General features: G+C 37.2%; 1 protein-coding gene across 1 annotated transcript in view; it reads right to left on the bottom strand.

Annotated features, from left to right (window-relative positions):
• Positions 1-409: 409 nt before the first annotated feature.
• The window catches only part of CUNH10orf67 (chromosome unknown C10orf67 homolog), a 118,528-nt gene continuing 95,237 nt past the window's right edge, over positions 410-23,700 (bottom strand). Inside the window, exons 11-17 of the mRNA XM_036270082.1 lie at positions 23,515-23,594; positions 23,375-23,440; positions 11,239-11,326; positions 3,233-3,313; positions 3,086-3,146; positions 1,274-1,449; positions 410-436 (exon numbers count right to left, since the gene is read on the bottom strand). Coding sequence (XP_036125975.1) covers positions 410-436; positions 1,274-1,449; positions 3,086-3,146; positions 3,233-3,313; positions 11,239-11,326; positions 23,375-23,440; positions 23,515-23,594 — 579 coding nt within the window. The remainder of the gene's footprint in view (positions 437-1,273; positions 1,450-3,085; positions 3,147-3,232; positions 3,314-11,238; positions 11,327-23,374; positions 23,441-23,514; positions 23,595-23,700) is intronic.

The raw sequence follows: 23,700 nt of genomic DNA, 5'->3' as shown, positions 1-23,700 counted from the left end.
AACAAGCATATATATATTTTTAAAAGAAACAACCAATGAATGCATAAATAAGCGGAACAACAAGTCAATGTTTCTCTCTCCCTTTCCCTTTCTCTCTCAGATCAATCAATAAATTAAAAAATTGAAAAATAAAATAAAAATAAAAGTATTGCCCGGCCTGTTGTGGCTCAGTGGTTGAGCGTCAACCCATGCACCAAAAGGCTGCCAGTTCGATTCCCGGTCAGGGCACATGCCCGGGTTGTAGGCCCGATCCCCAGTGTGGGGCATGCAGGAGGCGGCTAATCAACGTTCTCTCTCATTGATGTTTCTCTCTCTCTTTCCCTTTCCCTTCCTCTCTCTAAAAATTAATAAAGAAAAATAAATAAATAAATAAAAGTATCTTGTGATATGAAAGTGAAGTTTAAGAATCTCAATCTTTGATGCGACACTGAAGATGCTGTAACAGGAAAAATAAAAATCCAACAGGGCATTTTAAACATTAATATTCTAGCCCTGGCCAGTGGCTCGGTTGGAGCATCGTCTTGTACACCAAAACCATTTATTCCACACAAAAAAAACAATTAAAAGGTTGCAGTTTAGATCCCTGGACGGAGCACATACAGGAGGCAACCAATAAATGTTTCTCTCTTGTTCTCTCCCTTCCTCTGTCTCTGAACATCAATAAAAACATGTCCGCGGGTGAGATTTTTAAAAATAAATAAAATATTAATACTTTATTTGCATATTCTAAAAAATAGAACTCAATACAACAGTGACTTTAAAACTTTAAAGAGCTTAATTTGTCTTCTGTCATCAGATGGGTTACAGTACTCCCCCCCCCCCCCGCCATGTTATAAACAGTAACGAAGATTTGTCTCTAAGTCAGGAATGTACTAACCATGTAACTAACACCTCTTTAATAATGTATTTGTGAATTAGTGGTTAAAAACACCAATAACGTATTAAATTATTTCTTAGGGGACTGAAAGGAGGTGGTTCTCAATCTTCTGAAATATCTGAGAAGCTTAGAGTGACTTGTTTTGTGAAGACAACTTGGTTCTTTGAATGCCTAATGTAACTACCATGCAGTCGCCATAACCATTGAAAGCTCTACTTTCTAACGAAAAGATTCATTCACCCCCCAAATTGGTAAATTTGTAATTCATTTATTCCACAAAGTAGTAAAGTTATCATAAAAATGCCTCTGGCATTCATTTCCTTGTTTTTATTTATTAAAAACAACAACAAAAAAATCATTTTTAATGAACTTTGGATTAACTGGAACCCAGTTAACCAGAAACTTGTTAACTGGGTTATTTCCTCCACCTTCAGAGGGGAGAACAAGACCTATCAAAGTTGCATGTGAGCTGTAATGGAAAGGAATGTCAGGGCTATGTTCAGAGGCCTGTGGCATGAACTTGTCCCCATGTCTTCTCTGCAATGCAGATTCATATTCAGCTTGGTGGCATACTGCAAAATTATGGATCATAAAGACTTTTACTTCAGTTTAATTAGTAAGGCAAAAAGTGGACGAGTGCATTTTAGGAGGTTTGAGTCGACAGGGCGGAAATAAGCCCACCTTCTGCATTTTCAGGACTGAGGACCGGGAGTGACATTTGTTTCGGCTGTCCATGTATACTCGTCAAATGGACCTTTGAAAAATGGTTTGCTTGGTTGAAGAAAATCAATTTTGGGTGCAAACTCCTCAACTGAAATTTTTGCGGGATGAAATGCTGCTGTTAAATTAAACTCTGTAATTAAAATTTCAGGCCAACCACAGGTTACAAATCCACGAGCTATATTTTCATGATAAATCATGAGAGTCTCTCCTCTCCTAATGCATTACAATGCTTGAGGATTAACTTACTGTATGATTGGAGTTTCCAGCAACTCAACAGATCTAACCACTTATTTAAATGCTAATACCCTTGCCCTGGCCTGTTTGGCTCAGCAGTTGGAGCATTAGCCCGAGGACTAAAGAGTCCTGGATTTGGTTCCCGCTAGGGGCATGTACCAAGATAAATAGATAAATAAATAGATAAATAAATGAATAAATAAATAAATGCTAATACCCTTAAAAGGCAGTGGCCGTGCACCAGAGTCTAGTCTGAGCCTCACTGTGACCTCAGTGCCAGCCCAGGGGCAGGCAGCACTCGGCGGCTGGATCTGCACCCAGGACAGGCCCCTCTGGAGCACACTCTGCAGACACAGACATGCACAAGAAGAGCCTCATGCTCGTGGAGGCCCGGGAGAGAGGTTCTTCTCTGCAAAGATCAATCTAGCTTGCAAAAAGTAGATTTTTAAATTGGAGTCCAGGACTTAAATTCATATCATACACTTCTCCCTTGTATAAAGATTTATTATAAAAGTGTATTTTTAAACACTCCCAGACATGAAAAATAAAAATTACTGACACTCTTTGGTTATCATCAATAGTAATAATTCAGACTAATGTCATAGTTTGATCATCTAACTTGTTTAGGAGAGCCCACTAATAGCTTTAAATCATGAATTTCTTTAATTTTACTTAATCATCCTGCCACTCAACACCCTCAGCTGGACTGCTTATAACATCGACAATTAAAGAAAAAGGTGATAAGGAGGGTTTGTAGTTTGGTTTCCAAGTTTAAATAAAAGGAAGTATGGTTGTATCCCCAAAGATTTATAGAAACTTATGTACAAAACATACTTCCAGTTTCAAAAGACTCCAATTTGAAACCCTGTAAGGACTGAGGGGAGACAAAGTATGCTAGAAATATTTATACTTTTAAAAAAGTATTAAGTTGGAAAAATAGGAATTTAACTGGAGCATTAGGTTGGTGGGCAGTTAACTAATAAAAAAGAAACAGGATACCAATTGAGACAGTTTATAGTTTTGAAGTATGACTAATATGATGTTCAACTAACAGCAATCAATATCCAGAAATACATACTAGCATTTTTTATTCAGCCTATCTATGTATTAGTTTTACAAATTGTCTGAAAAAAGTCATACATTCACCCAGAATACTAAACACCACAGGATAAAAAGAAAAGCAATGTTATTCTAGACTAAGCACCCATTCATTCTGTGTGTGAAACTTTTTCCAACAATAAAGATTTTTACCTTTTGAGGAAGTCAGAAAAGGTTTCTGATCACTGACTGTGTCCATGTAATTGTTTTCTGTCTGTAGATTATACCAAAAAGTTTCATTATTGCAGCTGAATAATATTGACTGATTAAATGTTTAATAGGGGGAAAAAATCTACCTACCAAAGGTGTAAAAGTATCACTTCCAGAAGGTGTAGGTGATGCCAAGTTCAATTTAGACTGCACAAATAAAGGTTTTAATTTCTGAAAGACACAAAGGTATGTACAGTGCTATCAAATCAAATGAATGTAGACTGTTCTTCATCCCTTAGTTAACCAAGATGGGAAAATTGTGCTCCTAACATTTGCTCAAACATGGCTGGGGCAATTCTTTCTTTTAAACCCATGGACTATACCTTTTCCTTATTCAGGCCATTTTGAGAGAAAATTCAAAAAAAATTTTTTTAACTTAATAATAATTAAAAACAGACAAATTGGTGAGGGAGGATTTGTTGTTTAATAGGTACAGAGTTTTAGTTTTGTAAGGAATGGGGTTTCAGGTGATCTGTTCCACAATAATGCGAATATTCTTTAAATTATGGAACTGTACACTTAAAAATGGCTAAGAAGGTACATTTTATGTTATGTGTATTTCACTACAGATTTTTAAAAAGTCTTGAATAATCCCTTTACAAAAGAAGGTCTAAGAATGGCCAATAAGCACATGAAAAGATGTTCAACAATATTAATTATCAGGGACATACTAGCTAAAACTTCAGTGACATGGTGTTTTTGCATGGCTGAAAATTTAAAAACTGACACTATCAAGTTGGTGCCAATGTGGAGTAAAAAGAACTCTTCGACATTGCTGGTGGGAGAATAAAAAGATACAATTGCTCTGGAATATTGGAAATTTCTTATAAAGTTAAATATACACACTCTTATGTCCCAGCCTGAGAGTTACAAAAACATATTTCCCCAAAATTACTTGTATAAGAATGTTTATAGCCGCTTCCCCTAGCCCCCCCAAAAAACCCCTAATCGGAAACAGCCCAGGTACCCATCAAGAAGAGAATGGGAAAACAAATTGTGGTTTATTCATTCAATAGAATACTATTCAGCGATACAAAGAAACAATGGTCACAGATACACACAATAGCATGGATGAATCTTAAAAGCAATATACTGAGTAAAATAAACCAGACATAAAAGAATACATACTGGCCCTGGCCAGCTTGGCTCAGCAGTTAGAGAGTCAGCTCACAGTTGAGGGTTTGATTACCAGTCACCGGCACATACCTTGGTTGCAGATTGGATCCCTGGCCCCGTCAGAGTCGTGTGGAAGGCAGCCAATCTGTGTGTCTTTCTCACATCGATGATTCTCTCTCTCTCTCTCCTTCCCTCCCTGCTTTTAATGCTATCTAAAAATCAGTGGAAAAGCCCTGGCCAGTTTGGCTCAGCGGTTAGAGCGTCGGCCTGCGGTCCGGAGAGAGCCGGGTTCGGTTCCCGCTAAGGGCATGTACTTCGTTTGCAGTTTGTCCCCGGCCCTGGTTGGTCGTGTGGGTGGCAGCCACTTGATGTGTCCCTTCACGTCGATGTTTCTCTCTCTCTCTCCCTCCCACTCTATCTGTACAAAAAATGGAAAAATATCCTCGGGTGAGGATAAAAAAAAAAAAAATCAGTGGAAAAATATCCCCAGGTGAGGATTAACAACAACAAGAACAAAAATACATACTGTATGATTCTATCTACATAAAATTTAAGAACAGGCAAAACTAACCTGTAGTGATAGAAATTAGAACAATGTTTGTTTGGCATGAGAATCTGGGTAAGCCACTGTCTGCCAAGGGACATGAAATGTTAGGGATGATGGAAATGTTCTATGCTTTCATTTAGGTGATGGCTACACAGGTCATAAGTCTTCAAGTGTTATACTTAATATTTGTTCACTTTATCATATTAAGAAAATATAAACCTTTTCTTTCATAGCATTCATATAATTTAAAGTTTGGTGTTTCCTTATTAATGTCTATCTTTTCTACACTATAGGTCAGGCACTCTTCAAACTGCAAGTAAAACAATTTACAAGACAAACCAGGCAGTGATCTCATGGAATTTAGAGTCTATAAAAGGAGCCATATTTGCCATGCACACTACCTTATTCCTAGCACAGAACATGGCACTTGGTACATATTCATACTCAATAAGTATTTGTGGAGTGGATGAGTGACTAGAATGTGGGGAACCAAGGGAAAATGTTAGTGTACCCACAACCCACTCACTGACACATCACTCTCTTTTCCTCTCTTTCCTATTTTTCTTATATATTTGCTATCCACTCTGATGAGTGTCTCAAGTGCCTGTATACTGTGTGGGTGTATAGTTAAGAATTCAGGATCCTGGAACCCCAGATAAGCAGTGGCACATAGACATAATCTAAAGTAGATGGAGAACCATCCCACCTCCTTAGGAAGATAGATTGTGTGAATATCTAAGAGCAGGGTCAAGATGTTTCTCGAAAGACAGACTGGATCTATTAATGTGTTTTGACTGGTATAATTTTGAGAATTAATTTTTAAATTACGGTTTACATTCAATATTATTTTGTAATAGTTTCAGCTTTAGCATAATGGTTAGACAATCATCTACTTTTTTGTTTGTTTGTTTTGTTTTATGTTTTTATCCTCACCCAAGGACATTTTTTTGCATTTATCTTTAGATAGAGTGGGAGGGAGAGAGGGAGGAAGACAGAGAGAAACATCAATGTGAGAGAGACACATAGAGTTGCTGCCATCCACACAACCCCGACCGGGGCTGGGGACAAACTGCAACCAAGGTACGTGCTCTTAGCGGGAACCAAACCAGGGTCTCTCCAGACCGCAGGCCGATGCTCTAACCTCTGAGCCAAACCAGTCAGGGTGACAATAATCTACTTTACAAAGTGTTCCCCTCATATTTCCAGTACTCACCTGGTACCATGCATGGTTCTCACAATATTATTATTATTATTATTATTATTATTTTTATTTTTATTCTTTATTGATTTTAGAGAGAGACAGGAAGGGATAGGGAGAAAGAAATAGAAACATTGATGAGAGAGAACATCGATTGGCCACTTCCTGCATGTCCCTCACTGGGGATTGGGCCCACAACCTGGGCATGTGCCTTGACTGGGAATCAAACTGGTAACCTCTTGGTGCATGGGTTGATGCTCAACCACTGAACCACACTGGCTGGACCATTATAATATTGTTAACTATGTTCCCTATGCTGTACTTTACATATCCATGGTATAATTTTGAGATTTTAGAAGTCTGTTTCATAAAGCCTAGGCAATTTAATTTTGGACCAGAAAACTTTACCAGATAATCCTAAAACCAGCCTGATTTTGAGTAGCACAGCATTCTTATGGGTCCTCTAATATTTTATTTATCTAACTGATTTAATATCTAAAATGAGGATTATTCTACTTAGAATTTTAAATTTCAGATGAAAAAAGGAAAACAGAGACTACATATATTCTTATCTATGAAGACCAGTTTTGAAACTTTCTAGGAGAGTCAATTATTAAAATCCTTAGCAAGGTTTATATACTACTATATAAACTTATTTAAAAACTAAAATTAATGGTGATGTAGGTAAATGTGGTACTCAGAACCTCCCATAACCACATCAAAATTATAGCTAAAGTACAGAAAATCATAATTTAAAACCACCTGAAATCTAGCTGAATAGAAGACCTGTGACAGGATATAAAGAAAAAACCTACATCAAAACTGGTAGGAGGAGCGAAGACCCAGAATGGGCTGGTCTCATACCCATGTGTAGCAGGTAAAACATCGGGAGGGCTGTGTTGACTGTAGTCCTTCTGAGGAGGGGTCCCAGCTCCACACCAGGCCCCCAAGCCCAGGGATCCAGTGCTGAGAGGAGAAGGCCCCATAAGTGCTGTAAAAACTAGTGGAAACTCTAGCTGAGGGAGAGGAGGGCTGCTGACGTCCCACATGTTCCTCTTAATTGTAACTTTGACATTGTATTATTTTAGTTTTTAAATTTTATTGACTTTTAGAGAGAGACAGAGAGAGCATGCGTGCATGAGAGAGAGAGAGAGAGAGAGAGAGAGAGAGAGAGAGAGACTGATTTGTTGTTTCAATTATTTATGTATTCATTGAATGGTTCTTATATGTTGCCCTGACCAAAGATCAAACAAACCCACAACCTAGGCATATTGGGATAACTCTCTAGTCAACTGAGCTACCCAACCAGGGCCCAGGTGTTCCTCTTACAGGGCTCACATATAAACTTACTCAGACTCACTTCGTCTGAGCTTTAGCACTGGGGCAGCAGCTCAAAAGGTACCAGAGACATATAGGAAGAAACTGAATTGTCTGGCTTCAAGGCAAGGAAAGGAGGGACAGTTTTCTTGCAGAGACCACAGTTTTTTTTCTGAACCCTGCTCTTCACAGAGCTGGCACCATATCTGAGGATCCATTAACCTGGCTACCTCTGTCTGCCCACTCCTGGTGATTCTCTGAGGCCTGGCCCCACCCAACTTGTGGGCTGACCCAAATTATTTCCAGTGGATTTTCCATATAAATGCCCTGTATTGGCTTATTCTTTGGACTTTCCTCAAATCTCTTAAACAAGTAGCATCTAGCCTCCGCATACCCTCTGTACCTCTTGCTAACTAGCCCAAGGCCTGGCCCTAGAGGGAGCCAGCCACAGTTCACAGCTTGGCTTCTCTCAGGTACTTCCAAGTCCAACACAAGTAGCAGCCATCTACAGATCGTCCTGTAGCTTCCACCAGGTGGCCTAGGGCCAGACACAGGCAGTGGCTGACCTTAGCCTACAATTCCTGGGAGGCGCCAGAGCCAGTGGTGAACATAGTAGACAGCTTCAGGCCACACCAGATTACAACCCAACCACCTCCACAAGCCATACACTCAAGGGGTCAACTTGGCAGGCACCAAAGCCTTTCTGAAGTGAGTTCTGGGCTTGGCCTCTGCACAGCTGCTTCTTTGCTATAGTCGAAGGCAGTCCTTCTAACCAATCTGCCTGTGGGTCAGTCCCTACCAGTGATGTGCCAATAGCAATCAAAGCTCAGCTACAACAGGACAGTGCACACAGCCAACACTGGGTGTGGGGAAGGGGGGGAGGGAGGCGCAACAGGAGAACTCAGCTCATGTGACCCAGGAGACTGCCACTGAGCCCTACAGAACCCCTACTACATAAGACTACCCTACCCAGACTGAGAGATGTAGCTGTGCCTAATACATAGAAACAAAGGTAAGCAGCCAAAAATGAGAAGACAAAGAAACAGGTCCTAAATAAAAGAAGAGAAATCTCCAGAAAAAGAGCTAAATGAAATGGAGGCAAGCAAACTACCAGGTACAAAGTTCAAAACAATGGTTATAAGGCTGCTCAATGATTTCAGTGAAAACTTCAACAGCATAACAAAAGACATGGAAACCATAAGAAAGAACCAGTCAGAAATGAAGAATACACTTATTGAAATGAATAATACATTATAGAGAATCAACAGTAGAGTAGATGAAGCAGAGAATCAAGTCAGCAATTTGGAATATCAGGGAGCAGAAAACACCCAATCAGAACAGAAAAAGAAAGTTAAAAAAAAAGAGATTAGTGTAAGGCAGCTCTGGGACAACTTCAAGTATACCAACCTTCGCATCATGGGGGTATTGAAAGGAAAAGAGAGAGAGCAAGAAATTGAAAACCTATTTGAAAAATCAATGACAGAAACCTTCCCTAACCTGGTGAAGATAACAGACGTACAAGTCCAGGAGGTGCAGAGAATCTCAAACAAAATAAACCCAAAGAGGCCCACACCAAGACACATCATAAAGTGCAAAAGGTTGAAGACAAAGAGAGAATCTTAAAAACTGCAAGAGAAAAGCAGTTAGTTTCCTACAGGTGAGCTCCCATAAGACTATAAGCTGATTTCTCAATAGAAGCTTTGCAAATCAGAAGGGAGTGGCAATAAATATTCAAAGTGATAAAAAGCAAGGACCTACAACCCAAATTACTCTACCCAGCAATGCTATAATTTATAATCAAAGGACAGATAACAAGCTTCCCAGACAAGAAAAAGCTAAAGTTGTTTACCACCATCAAACCAGTATTACAAGATGTGTTAAAGGGTCTTTTGAAGAAGCCTAAGAAGGAGGAAGAAGAGGTGGAGGGGGGAGAGAAATCAAATATATGAATAATAATATTGCAATAAATACATATATATCAACAATTACTTTAAATGAAAAGCGATTAAATGCTCCAATGAAAAGATACACAGTAGCTGAATAGAAAACAAAACAAGACCCTTACATATACTGTCTACAAGAGAATCACTTCAAATCAAAAGACCACACAGACTGAAAATAAAAGAATGGAAGAAGATATTTCATGAGTATGAAAACAAATAAACAAAAAAATGTGGTGTAGCAATTTTTACAACACCAAACAAAACAGACTTTAAAACAAAGGCTGTAACAAAACACAAAGAAGGACCCAGCAACTCTACTTCTGGGTATTTATCTGAAGAAACACAAAACACTAAATAAAAAAGTCATATATATCCATATTTTTATTGCAGCATTATTTACAACAGCTAAGATATGGAAGCAACTTAGGTGTCCATCAACAGATGAAAGGATAAAGAAGTTTTCAATGCACATATACAATGGAATATGATTCAGCCATAAAAAAGAATGAAATCTTGCCATCTGCAACAACATGGATGAAGCCAGGGAGTATTATACTTATTGAAATAAATCAGACAGAGAAAGACAAATGTAAGATGATTTCACTTATATGTGAAATCTAAAAAACAAAGTAAATAAACAAACAAAACAAAAACAAGTCTCCTAGATACAGAAAACATTTTGATGGTTGCCAGATGGGAGAGGGTTTGGAGGGATGGGTGAAAAAGGTGAAGGAATTAAGAAGTATAAATTGAAAGTTATAGAATTGTCATGGGGATGTAAAGTATAGCATAGGGAATATAGTAAATAATATTGTAATAATTATATATCCGATGGGTACCAGATTTATTGGAATGATCATTTTCTAAATTATATAGATGTCTAATCACACCATTGTACACCTGAAACTAATGTAATATTGCATGTCAACTGTAATTAAAAAATGAAAAACTCAAATTAATTTAATGCTATCTGGCCAGTGGCCCCAAGTTCTTCGATCTTGTGTAGTCATTTAAGTTTAGAAAATAGTCTTAAAGTGAAAAAAAAAAAAACATTGAGCCCGGCTGGTGTTGCTCAGTGGATTGAACATCATCCCATGGACTGAGAGGTCCTCGTTCCATTCCTGGTCAGGGCACATGCCCAGGTTGTGGACTCGATCTCTGGTTGGGGATACGCAGGAGGCAGCCAATCGACGTTTCTCTTTCACATTGGTATTTCTCTCTCTCTCTCTAAAAAAATCAATAAAAACTTTTTTAAAAAAAATATTGAAAAATTTTAAAAGATAGTGATTTTAGATTGTAAGTCTCTTGAAGCAAGAGATCATATTTATATATATTTTTGTCCTTTCCTAGAAACTTGACTTGTCCCCAGAACACTTAGCATCATCGCATTTATAGCATGGTAATTTAGTTATTATTTGAAATTTATTGAATATATTTCTATGCTGGGCATCATTTACCATTACAATTACAATCCTTAAATGTAATCAGTAAGTAAACAGGTTAAAAATTAGTCTGTTCTAGAATTGGGCTTTATCTACAAGTGACTTCTAGTATGAAAACAAATGGCATGATACTAGGACAGATTCTTTCATCTCCTTTTCCCTGTGGAAATGACTATCTACTCGGATTTTGAGCTTTGATATTTCCCAACATTCCATCCATGCCCACAAATGGTCAGGCTGACATTTACTTCCCAACTACAATGAGTCATCCCTCCTCTGAAATTTTCACTCGCCTCGATTATAGATCAACTATATTGTATTGTAACAATTTGCTTACACATCTGTATCATACAACAGATTGAGCTGTTCGGTTTCAGGCACTCGTTTTATGCCCTCAGTATCTAGCAGAGTGATTGTCACGTACTATCTCCAGAGCTTATTAGGGCAGGGGTTCGGTGAATGTTAAATAGGGACAGAAGGACATGTGCAGATATCAAAGAGACAGATAGCATCTAACCATCATATGTACTTACTATGTAATTGAAGGATGAATCAGCAGGTATTGCACACTGACGGTATAAGGTGTGCCTAGTAAACATCTCATTCTTAAGGACATGAAAGCTGAAATAAGAGAAACAGTATATAGAATATGCAGTAAATTAGAATATATAAAAATCATGGGATAAAGCAAAGCAGTATGACATTCATGTGGTTAGAAAATAGAATTTTTAGTGTAAGAGTAGATATACAAATGAAAATTTTAAAAATATGAGTATGAACTTATTTCTTCTTTCATTTTTAAAATTACATATTTTCCAGCCCTGAAAGACACAGAGGCAACAGTAACCCAGTATCAATGAGTGCCCCGAGGACCCAGGCCATGGTTTTAAAACATTTCTCCCTAAAATGAACCAGGGCATCTTTCAGAAATGGCTGTTTCTAGAACTAAAGCAATAAATGTACAAGATAAGCCTGGGACATTTTATTGTTAAGGGAGTCATCAAAGATTATGTCAAAAAAAACCAAAGTAGTTCATTTTAAAGGGCTCCATTAACTTAAGATTGTAGAAATTAAGTATCAAAAATAGTGATTACCATGTATTGAAGCAAACAAATATATTAAAATTTTAAGCCCTGGCTAATGTGGCTCAGGGTTAGAGCATTGGCCTATGCACTGAAGGGTCATGGGTTCAATTTCTGGTCAAGGCCATGTACCTAGGTTGCAGATTCGATTGCCCAGCCCTGGTCTAGGCATGTGGAAAGTAACCAATTGATGTGTCTCTCTCACATTGATGTTTCTCTCTCTTTCTACCCCTCCGTCCATCTCTTCCACTCTCTCTAAAAGTCAATGGAAAAATATCCTTAGGTGAGGTTAATTTAAAAAAAATTAAGAAATTTTCAGTCTGTCTATATTGGAAATAATGTTAAAATTAGGAGATTCAGCCCGGCTGGTATGGCTCACTGAATTGAGCATCGTCCCAGGCACCAAGAGGTCACAGGTTCGATTCCCAGTTAGGGCACATGCCGGGTATGGGGCTTAATCCCCAGTAGGATGCGTGCAGGAGGCAGCCAATTGATGTTTCTCTCTCATGGATATTTCTCTCTCTCTTCCTTCATCTCACTCTAAAATATCAATAAAAAAAGCATATAAAAAATTAGGATGTTCACTATCAGGAAAACATGCTCTGCAGAGAAAGACAAGAATAAGCTAAACAGCCTTTGGCTAGCAAGTAGGAAGAAAAAATTACAGTATTTACTCACGTACGGAACTCTTAGAAGAGATTAGGTTTGTGATTCATGGATCAAAACCACAATGAGGTACCACTCACTACATAGCTATAAAGATGACTACAACCAAGAAGGCAGACAATGCCAAATGTTGAAAAGGACAGAGAGAAATTGGAATCCTTATTTATTGTGGAATTATAAAATGGTGCAGCCACTATGGAAAAACAGTTTGGTAGTTCCTTAAAATGGTAAACATAGAATTATCATGTGACCTATCAATTTCTTCCTATGTGTATACACAAGAAAATTTACAAATATGTTCACACTAAAATTTGTACATGGATGTTAATAGCAGCATCATTCATAGTAGCCAAAAAGTAGAAATAGCTCAGGAGGTGTGGCTCAGTGGATTGAGCATTGTCCCATGGACTGAGAGATCCCAGTTTCATTCCTGGTCAGGGCACATGCCCAGGTTTTGGGTTTGATCCCCTCCTGCATGGAGGGTGTGCAGAAGGCAGCCGATAGATTTCTCTCTTTCTCTCTCTCTCTCTGTTCATCTCTCACTAAAAAAAAAAAAAAAAAAAAAAAAAATCAATAAAAACATATTTAAAAATGCACACGCACACACAAAATAAAAAGTGGAAATAATTCAAAAGTCTAATAAATAAAGAATGGATAAAAATGTGGTAATGTCATACAATGAAATATTATTTGACAGTCAAAAGTAACAAAGTACTGATGTATTCTACAACATAGATAAACTTAAAAACATGCCAAGTAAAAAAAGCTAGTCAGCCCTGGCCAGTTTGGCGCAGTGGTTAGAGCATCGGCCTGCAGTCCAGAGAGACCCGGGTTTGGTTCCCGCTAAGGGCGCGTACCTGGGTTGCGGTTTGTCCCCGGCCCTGGTTAGGTTGTGTGGGTGGCAGCCACTTGATATATCCCTTTCACGCTGATGTTTCTCTCTCTCTCTTCCTCTCCCTCCCTCCCATTCTAGCTGAACAAAAAATGGAAAAATGTCCTCAGGTAAGGAAAAAAAGGAAAAGAAAAGCTAGTCACTAAAGTCCAAATATCTTATGATTCCACACTTATGAAATGTCCAGAATAGGCAAATGCTTAGCAACAAAACTAGATTAGTATTTGTGGTTGAGAGAATGGGGAACGGAAGGCAACTGCTAACAGGTGTGGGGTTCCTTTTTGAGTTAATGAAAATGTTCTGATTTAGAGAGTAGTAATAGTTGCTCAACTCTGAATATACTAAAATCTACACTTTAAAAAGGTGATTTTATGTAATGTAAACTGTATATCAATAAAGTTGTTGTACAGTGTGAAAACCTATGAATAAAGAAGAAAAAATAAGAGACTTTAATATCACTATAATAAAGATATAAAGGAAAATAGAGAAAAAGGTGAGAAAATAGACAAAAAGATGGAGAATTTCAACAGAGAAATGGAATCTATATAAAAAAAGAATATCCATCTTAGAACTGAAAACACCATATATGATATTAAGAACTCCATAAATTGGCTAAATAGCAGAATAGATATAGCAAAACAAAGATCTCAAGAGCAGATCAATTTTAAAATATACAAAATGAAGCACAGTGAGAAAATAAAAGGCAAGTGCATAAGAGACACGTGGGAACAGTCAAAAGGAACAACGTGAATATAACTAGAATCCTAGAAAAGGAGAGAATGAGGCTGATGTAATATATGGGAAGATAATAGCCAAGAATATTCCAAAATTCAGGAAAGACATTAACCCACAGATTTAAAAGTCAGACAGGATAAATAAAAGGAACTATACCTAGACACCTCATAATAAACCAATGAAAACCAAAGACAAAGAGAAATTCTTAAAACACCCAGACGTGGAAAAACACATTACCTTAAAGAAGCACAAGACTGACTACTGACTTCTCATTATCAACAATGGTGACCAGTATTTCATGAACTGGCACCATGAACATGTCAAAACAAATAACTGCCAATACAGAAGTCTATACTCAGAAAATATTTTTCTGCAATAAAGGTAAAACAAAGACATCTTCCTATAAAGAAAAGCTGACAGCATTATTTGCCAACAAACCGATAGTAACAGAAAAACTAAAGAGCTGTTCAGACAGGGCGAAAATGATACTAGATGGAAACACATTAAAAGTATAAACAAATGGAGAGCTCAATAAAGAGTAAAATAGAGTCAATAAGTGAATACTGACTATGCCAAACGATAATCATAATGTCCAATAAAGTAAAAATGTATATGATATTAAACAAAAAATGTGAGAGGTTGAATGGAGTTAAAATAGTCTAAGGTTCTAGAATTCTTGGGGAAGGGGTATCAAATAGAGATTTGTATAAGATTGTGATATGCGAAGGATGTAAGTTGAACTTTTAAAAAGAGAAAAGAATAAATAACAAGTTAATCGAAGAAAACACGGAATAAAAATAAGTGATTGATCCAAAAGAAGAGAAAAAAATCAGGTTAGCTAAATAGAAAACAATGTGTTAATTGGTAGATGTAAACCTAATGATATCAGTAATTTCACTAAATGTAAATGAATTAAGTATGCCAATAAAATAAATAAGACTAGCAAAATAGTTATCTAAATTTTAACTGTGCAGTTTACAAGAGACATATTGAAATATAAAAAATAAGAAAGGTTGATTTTAAAAATCTGGAGAAAAATGCACCATGCAACCTTAACCAAAGGAGGGTAATATAGTTATATTAATATTAGATGATGAAGACATTAAGCCAAGAAACATTATTAGAGATAAAGAGGAATATCTCACAATGACACATATGAATGATAACTTCACAAGAAGATATCAGAATTCTAAATCTGTAGGTATCTAGCAACATAGCTATAAATTATTTAAAGCAAAAATTGATAAAACTAAAAGGAGAAATAAATCTATAAGCATAGTGAAAAATGTAATACTCCTCTGTCAGTAGTTCCAACTGCAGCAAAAAAAATCAGTAAATATATAAAAGACATAAATGACACAGAAAATAAAGTTGATGTAATTGAAATATATAGAATACTGCACTTAACAATGATAGACTTTCTATGTTTTTGTTTAAGTGTACATGGGACATTTTTTAAAATCAACCATATATTGAGCCATAAAACAAGCATCAGAGAATTTTAACAGATTAAAATAATTCAGAGTACAGTAGTATTAAACCAGAAATATAACTAGAAAATTTTACCTGGGAATGAAATATATCACTTCTAAATAACCCATGGATGAAAGAAGAAATCAAATGGAATTTAGAAAATATTTTATACTGAGTGATAATAAATATAGAACATGTCACAATTTGTGGGATGCAACTCAAGTAGTGCTTAAAGGAATATGGCTCATCTTAACTGTACATATTTGAAGAAAAAAAATCTGAAAATCAGTGATCTAAGCTTCCTTCTCAATAAGCTTGTAAAAGGACAGCAAATCAAGCATGAACTAGAAAGAGGAAAATAATAAAGATGACAGCAGAAGTCAGTGAAAGGAAGACAAACATATGACAGAAACTCAACAAAGACAAAATTATTTCTTTGAAATAGGTAATAAAACTGATCAACTAATTATTAACAAGATTGATCAATAAAAGAGAAAGCACAAATTATCAATATCAGAAACTAAAAAAGGGAAAAAATAGATGAGCTCTTAAACTAATCACAAATACACAGAAACGGGTTTGAGCGTATCCTGCAGGCGAGCCGAGTTGAGGGTAGAGATGCGCGTGGCTGTCTGCCGTGAGTCGGTGATGAGCACTCCACAGAGCATCAGGGACATCCATCCTGACAGCCTCATACATTTTGTGTGGCCAACAGTTAAAAAAAAAATCAAAAGAGAAACATCACTCTATCTTACAGATAATTTAAGTATATGATATGAGGATATTATGAACAACTTTAGGTCAATAAATCTGACAATTTGGTGGTAAGGGAAAATTCCTTTTAAAAGACAACATAAATTATGAAAATTATTAGAAGAAGCAGAAAACCTGAGTAACTTAATACCTACTTAACAGAATGAATGCCATTTAAAACTTCCCCCAAGGGAAAGACAGACATTAAATTAGGATAGTTGTTACCCAGAGGAAGGAGAGGCAGGGGCTACGGAGCTCCTGCTGATACACGTTCTCTGCCTTGTAGTGAACACACAGGTGTTCACTTTTTGTTTTGTTTTTTTATACTGTACTAATATATCTTAAGTATTCTTTTGTATATATTCAGTATTGGATAGAAAATATTTTTAAAGGTACTAAGAAAAAAGTATGAGTCATGTGTCTTTTAGCATCAGAGACCCGGGTCCACATCGGAGGTCAGCCACGCTTTAGTATGAATTCTGACATTATGGAGTTCATAGTATTAATGACTGTCCACAGCTGTAGTGAGGAGCTGATGAGTGTACAGTGACTAAGGTGGTCTCTGGCACCTGTCTAGAAACTAAAGCATTAATTGTATATGTAAACAACACACACACCACCACCACACACATAACACACTAACACACAACTAGCAACTACCATTTTGAATGCAGTGAACAGCAAACCCACTTTGTCTTTCCCCCACTGAGAGAGATGAATCTTCCCATCCTTGAAGGGAAATTGCTGACTTTTTAAACTGAAGAGACGAATCATCCAGCTGATCCCTTGTTCCTTTAGGGATGGCACATGACCTCCCTTGCCAACTTGAAGTGTCAGAATTACAGTAGTAGTAACCAATTCCTGAATATTCCTGCTGCTGGAAATCCAAATAGTACACACTTAATAAATATTCGTTAAATGAATGAATAATTGGCCCTGGTTGGTTTGGCTCAGCGGTTAAGAGCATTGGCCTGCCGTGCGGACAGACCCAGGTTCAGTTCCCACTGTGGGCGCATACCTCGGTTGCAGTTGGTCCCAGCCCTGGTTGGGTTATGCGGGTGGCAACCACTAGATGTGTCACTTTCATGTTGCTGTTTCTCTCTCTCTTTCTTCTTCTCTCTCCCTCCCACTCTATCTGATCAAAAAATGAAAAAATGTCCTCGGGTGAGGATAAAAAAAAAAGAATGAATAATTGAAAGGATAAATGAACTGTACTGGATGCTCAATACGAAGACAGAGGCTGTGGTGATCCTGGTCCGGACTCTTATCTGTACTTGTCTTGAACATGTTCTCATGAAGTTTGCTGTCCCCTTCAGTCCCTGCTGCCTGCAGTCCCACAGCTGAGGACACTCATGTCCCTCCACAGTGTACTCCGCTTTGACCTGCCCCGGATGCTGAAAATGGGTGTAAGTGAGCTGGGTGGTGGAAAGTACAGAGTGCCCTCTGACCGTACTCCTGTTGGACAGCTAGGTGCTAGTGCACAGTAAGAGGAAGGGGCTTCACTTCCTGGATCCGGTGGATTTTTTCCCTCTCGCCTTAGGAAATGCCCGGTTGCCAGGGATGTACGGTGGTGCTCGCCCTCCAGTGAGTTTTGCTGGTATGTCAGCTGATGATTTCCTGTTCAGCAGACTGGCCTACAGCACCTCAGTGAACTTTCCCACCACCCAGTGGGCCACAGATACACCTGCCACAGGTTTGAATCTCAGCCTTCAGGGGAGAACACTTTTCCTCAGCCCTGGAGGTAGAAGCTGCTTCCTACAGTGTTACCCTCCACTGTTTAGAGTTCTCTTTACTTCCTTTAGGAGTTAACCACTTTCCATTAGTTAATACTTCTTGATATACAATTTCTTTGTTCAGGTATTTCCTGACTAAATTCTAACTGATTTACCTACTAATGGTGAAGATGTGCACAGCCAAAGTGGAAGACTGGGTTACTGTGTGCCCATATTTAGTGAAACCTTCTCTATCATGTTCCTCCCCGTGAGAGGACAATATGTTACCACCATCTTGAACTTAGATAGTCCCATGTCACAAGTTGTGTCTAATAAAATGCTAACAGAAAGTGGTTTATGGCACTTCTGGGCAGAAACTTTAATCATGAACAGTGCCACAGAACATGCAGAATGAATGAAATATATAAACTAAATCTTAAGTATCAACTTGAATAAATTTCAAAGTTAAAACAAGTGAAAAAATTGGTAAGTACATTATGATTGTTAATGCACATTATATAAATTTTGAAGCACACAAAATACTTTTATTATTTATCTTTATTCAGATATAATTTATAGTAAAAAAATTAAAAGGTGAGAGGAAGAATAAACACTAAATTTATTATGTTGACTTCTGAGAAAGAAATGAGAGGAATAAGATTGAAGTGAGAGTACGAGAATTTAGGGTATTAGAATTTTTTAAAATTTTTATTTATTTTTTTGTTAATTCTCACTTGATATTTTTTCATTGATTTTTAAGGTAGAAGGGAGGGAGGAAAGAAGGAGGAGAGAGAGAGAAAGAAAAAGAGAGAGAGAGAGAGAAACATCAATGTGAAAGAGGCATACTGAGTGGTTGTCTCCTGCGAGACCCCAACCAGGGCTGGGGATGAACCACAAACAAGGTATGTGCCCTTGACCATAAATCAAACCTGTGACTCTTTGGTCTTTGGGCCAGCGCTCAAACTGCTGAGCCAGACTGGCCAGGGCTTCTATTAAAATTTTTTTAAAATTTGATTTAAAAACTGTACAACTTTTGATCTATCAAAACTACTTCTAGGTATCTATCTTACGGAAATAATAGCAATAGCATATTAAGAAAACACAAGAAGCCCAGCTGGTGTGGCTCATTGGTTGGGCATCGACCCATGCACCAAGAGGTCGCCAGATCGATTCCTGATCAGGGCACGTGCGCAGGTTGTGGGCCTGATCCCCAGTGGTGGGCATGCAGGAGGCTGCCAATAGATGTTCTCTCTCATAGATGTTTCTATCTTTCTCTCCCTCTCCCTTCTTCTCTAATATCAACAAAGAAAAAGAAAACACAAAGAAAAAGAAAACAATAATTCAATGCAGCATTATTCATAATGGACAAAATTAATCTGCCTAACTAGTTAGATAAATTATAATGTGCATATATAAGAGTACCATGTAGCCATTAAAATGAATGTAGTGTATCTAAATGTCCTGGTGAGGAAAGCTGCCCAAAATAGAGTGTTAAGTAAAAAGGGCAAATTGCAGACTAATTTGTACGAGGTGATTCTAACTTTTGTAAAAATTTGTTATATAATGAATAGTGCTCCAATGAACATGGAATTGCAAATATATTGCCAACATCGCCATTTTAATATCCTTTGGACATATACCCAGAAGTGGAATTGATGGGGCATTTTAAATTTTTTAAAGAGCCTTCATACTGCATTCCACAGTGGCTGCACCAATTTACATTGCCACCAACAGTACACAAGTGTTTCCTTTACTCCACATCTTCACCAATACCTGTCTTTTTATTGATTGATTGATGATAGCGATTCTAACAGGTGTGAGATGATACCTTATTGTGATTTTGATTTGCATTTCCCAGATTACTAATGATTTTGAGTATGTCTTCACATACCTTTTGGCCATCTGTATGCATTCTTTGGAAAAAAATGTCTATTCAGTTCCTCTGTCCATTTTTCAATTGTATTGTTTGGGCTTTTTTTTTTTTTGCCATTTGTTGTTATTGTTGATTTGGCTATTGAGTTGTGTGAGTTCTTTATATATTTTTGGATATTAACCCCTTATCAGATACATGATTTCCAAGTATTTTCTCCCATTCTATAAATTGCCATTTAATTCTGATGATGACTTCCTTTACCGTGCAGAAGTTTTTCGTTCATTTTTGTTTTTGTTGCCTTTGCTTTTGGTTTCAAATCCAAAATGTCTTTGCCAAGACCAGTGTCAAGAAATTTACTCTCTTTGTTTAATTCTAGGAATTTTATAGTTTCAGATCATAAATGTAGAAATTAATCCATTTTGAGTTGACTTTTGTATATGTTGACAATAGGGTTTCAGTTTCGTTATGTTGGGTGTGGCTGTCCAATTTTCCCAAAACCCTCAATTGAGGAGATTGTCCTTTCCCTAGTGAGTATTTTTGGCTCCTTTCTCATAAATGTATTGACCATACATATGGATTTATTTCTTGGTTCTCTCTTTTCCACTGATTTACATTTCTGTTTTTATGCCAACACCTTTTATGCCAATATCTTATTGTTTTGATTACTATAGGTTCATACTATAGTTCGAAATCAGGGAGCATGATGCCTCCAGCTTTGTTCTTTTTCAAGAATGTTTTGGCTATTTGCAGTTTTTTGTGGTTCTATATAAATTTTAGAACTGCTTTTCCTATTTCTTTGAAAAATTCCATTGGAATTTTGATAGGGATTGCATTGAATCTATAGATGTCTTGGGGTAGTATGGATATTTTCAGAATATTAATTTTTCCAATCCATGAGTACAGAGGGTTTTTCCATTTACTTGTGTCTTCTTCAATTTCATTCATCAGTGTCTGATAATTTTTGTTGTACAGATCTCTCACTTCTTTGGTGCATTTATTCCTAAGTATTTCATTCTTTTTGATGAAATTGTAAAACAAGATTGGTTTATAATTTATTTTTCTGGTAGTTCATTGTTAATGAATAGAAACACAACTGAAAAAAAAAAGAGAGAGAGAGAAACATAACCGATTTTTGTATATTGATTTTGTATCCTGGCTTGGAAGGGTGCCTATGGATGTACTCCTGGGTGGGGTGGGAGTAGCTGCATCACTGTGGCATCATCCAGGTGGTGATCTATTCCTGGGCCGATGTGCCACAACTGTGCACCATTTTTTGCTGAGAGAAAAGGCAAAGATGATATCACAGCTGAGCCAGCCATGCCATGTTAAGAAGAAGGACTAGCTAGCCACTGCTCTGTCAAAACTGCTTAAGTTCAATCTTCCTGGAAATAGAGCTAACTCAGAAATGAAAAAGGAACTTGGAGAAAAAGCTCTGAATTGAACTGGGACTGAATATAAATCATGAATTGGCTGAGAAATCATTGCATTAAACTATTACCTTGACTGGCTAAGGTGAAGTTTTTCTTCTACTAAACAAAAATGATTGCTCCTGATCTACAATCTGTTACTGTGGAATGAAATAACCATTTTAGCACACAGAAGTCTGCAACTGCATAATTAATCTCCATACCACACCATAGCATAGCACTCTGGGTATATTACACTCTCTATGTTGCTGCATGTATCACCTCAAATGAACACTTGGTGATGCAACCAAACCAGAGACATAGAATGCATTATGTCCCAACATTATGCTCTAGTCAGTCAATAAATGAGAAACATATAGAAAGTGTGTAATAATGCTTCCTGCTGTCCTAAATATTTAGATACCAACATAAAGTCTGCAAAGACCAAAAGGATAAATATGATTATCAACATCTATGTTGACAGCAAATCAATTGAAAGTAAAACTGAGACAATCTTGTAAATGGGCTTTGAGTATACGATGAATCCAATAGGGGCAGACACAAGGTAAATCTTAAGGATAAAAATGAACCCCACAGAAACAAGCAAGGAAAAGACGTTCTACTCTGTTTCAGAGACAGCCCAAATCCCATGTGTGGGGAGATGAAATGAAGTGTGTGGTCAAACTTTCCTTTGCTCTTTCCTTTCCAGTCTCTTGTCTCACCATTTCTGCATGCTGTCCTCTAATATCTCTGTGAGGGGTCAGGGCAAGTAGTGACATGCACATCGTTTCAGGGCACAAACTAGTTATCAGTACAGACGTGCAACACAAGCAGGAGTGGAAAGCAAAACATTTCACCACAAGGAAGAGATCCTTCACTCATCCTCTGGTGGCATTTCTGATATATAGATTCTCAGTGTGACACCTGGGATTGTTTCAGTGACATGTCTACAGCAATGTATAGAATTTTACCCCCCCCCCCCACACACACACTGTGCATGTTATGAAACAGTGAGAATATATGGCATTATCAACTCATGAAATCACGTATGAGCCTCACTCGTGACCTAGGACATCAGACCAACATTGAATCTACCCTGTCTTGACTGAGAGAAAATCTTGCAAAGAAATTTTCAACATGTGCTAAAGAAGACAATCTGGGGGAAATTATGGCAGAAACCAAGATATTAGAATACAGAGTTTTAATGTTAACTTGTTAGGACAGGAAAAAATAAGCATTTTTTTTTTTTTGTACTTGGCAGTGCTTTTAGCTTTTTTAGAATTTTAGCATCACTTTCTCCATTTTTTTTTTTTTTTTACTTTCTCCATCTTTAAAAAAAGACAAAGGTGACATAGGGAAGAGAAATTAAAGTAATTATCTGAATGGAAATTAGATCTGAGAATTGAGTTGGTGTTGTTTTGTCTGAAAAAGAGAAGAGGATCTAGAATATAAAGCAACTTTACAAAGATATAAACCAGTTAAATATGAATATGTACAAATGAGCAGAAAAACACTTAACAGCCCTAGGAAGAAAGAGGAACTATGGAGGTCAGACTAAACCAGGCACCAGCAGAGACCATCTGTCCTGTTGATCTTTTAAATGTTGAGATACTGATATTGGGAATAAACAGAGTTTTAGAGTATTTTTTCTTTGAAGTGATTTCGACTACTCTTCTATTTTAGGCCAATTATTTTGCACTTGTTAAAAGTGTCTGAGGACATTTTATTTAATTAATTAATTTTTTTATCCTCACCTAAGGACATTTTTGCGTTTATCTTCAGACAGAGTGGGAGGGAGAGAAGGAGGAAGAGAGAGAAAGAGAAATATCGATGTGAGAGAGACACATCGAGTGATTGCCACCCACAGGACCCCAACCGGGGCTGGGGACAAACTACAACCGAGGTACGTACCCTTAGCAGGAACCCAACCCGGGACTCTCTGCTCCACGGGCCGATGCTCTAACCACTGAGCAAAATTGGCCAGGGCATTTTATACTAATTAATACATACAAAAAATTTCCTTAAAAGATTAGTCACATTTTTATAACTAGAATTTATATATATCACCACACTATACCTGTTCCTGAGAACCAAGAATTTTCTTTCCCAGCTTTTGTTTATCCTGTCTGATTCCTTCCTAAACCTGTAATAAATTTATAGATGGTTAAATTTTGTATTAGCTACAAATGAACAGTTATGAGTCATTATTTCCAATACCTTTCTGTCTTCTTTATCTCACGGTCTAAATTACCCTTTAATCTTTCTATTTGCTTCTCCAAAATATGTTTCTCTTCAGCCTTTCAATAGAAAATACATCACAAAGTTAATTCCATGAACAATACACCCTGTTTCTCCATAAATCTGAAAGGGTACTCTAATACATAGCATGCACATTCTAGCTAC

This window comes from Molossus molossus, unplaced genomic scaffold (genome assembly GCF_014108415.1).
Source record: "Molossus molossus isolate mMolMol1 unplaced genomic scaffold, mMolMol1.p scaffold_m16_p_1, whole genome shotgun sequence".
Taxonomy (NCBI): Eukaryota; Metazoa; Chordata; class Mammalia; order Chiroptera; family Molossidae; genus Molossus; species Molossus molossus.
This window is presented reverse-complemented; position numbering and strand designations above follow the sequence as displayed.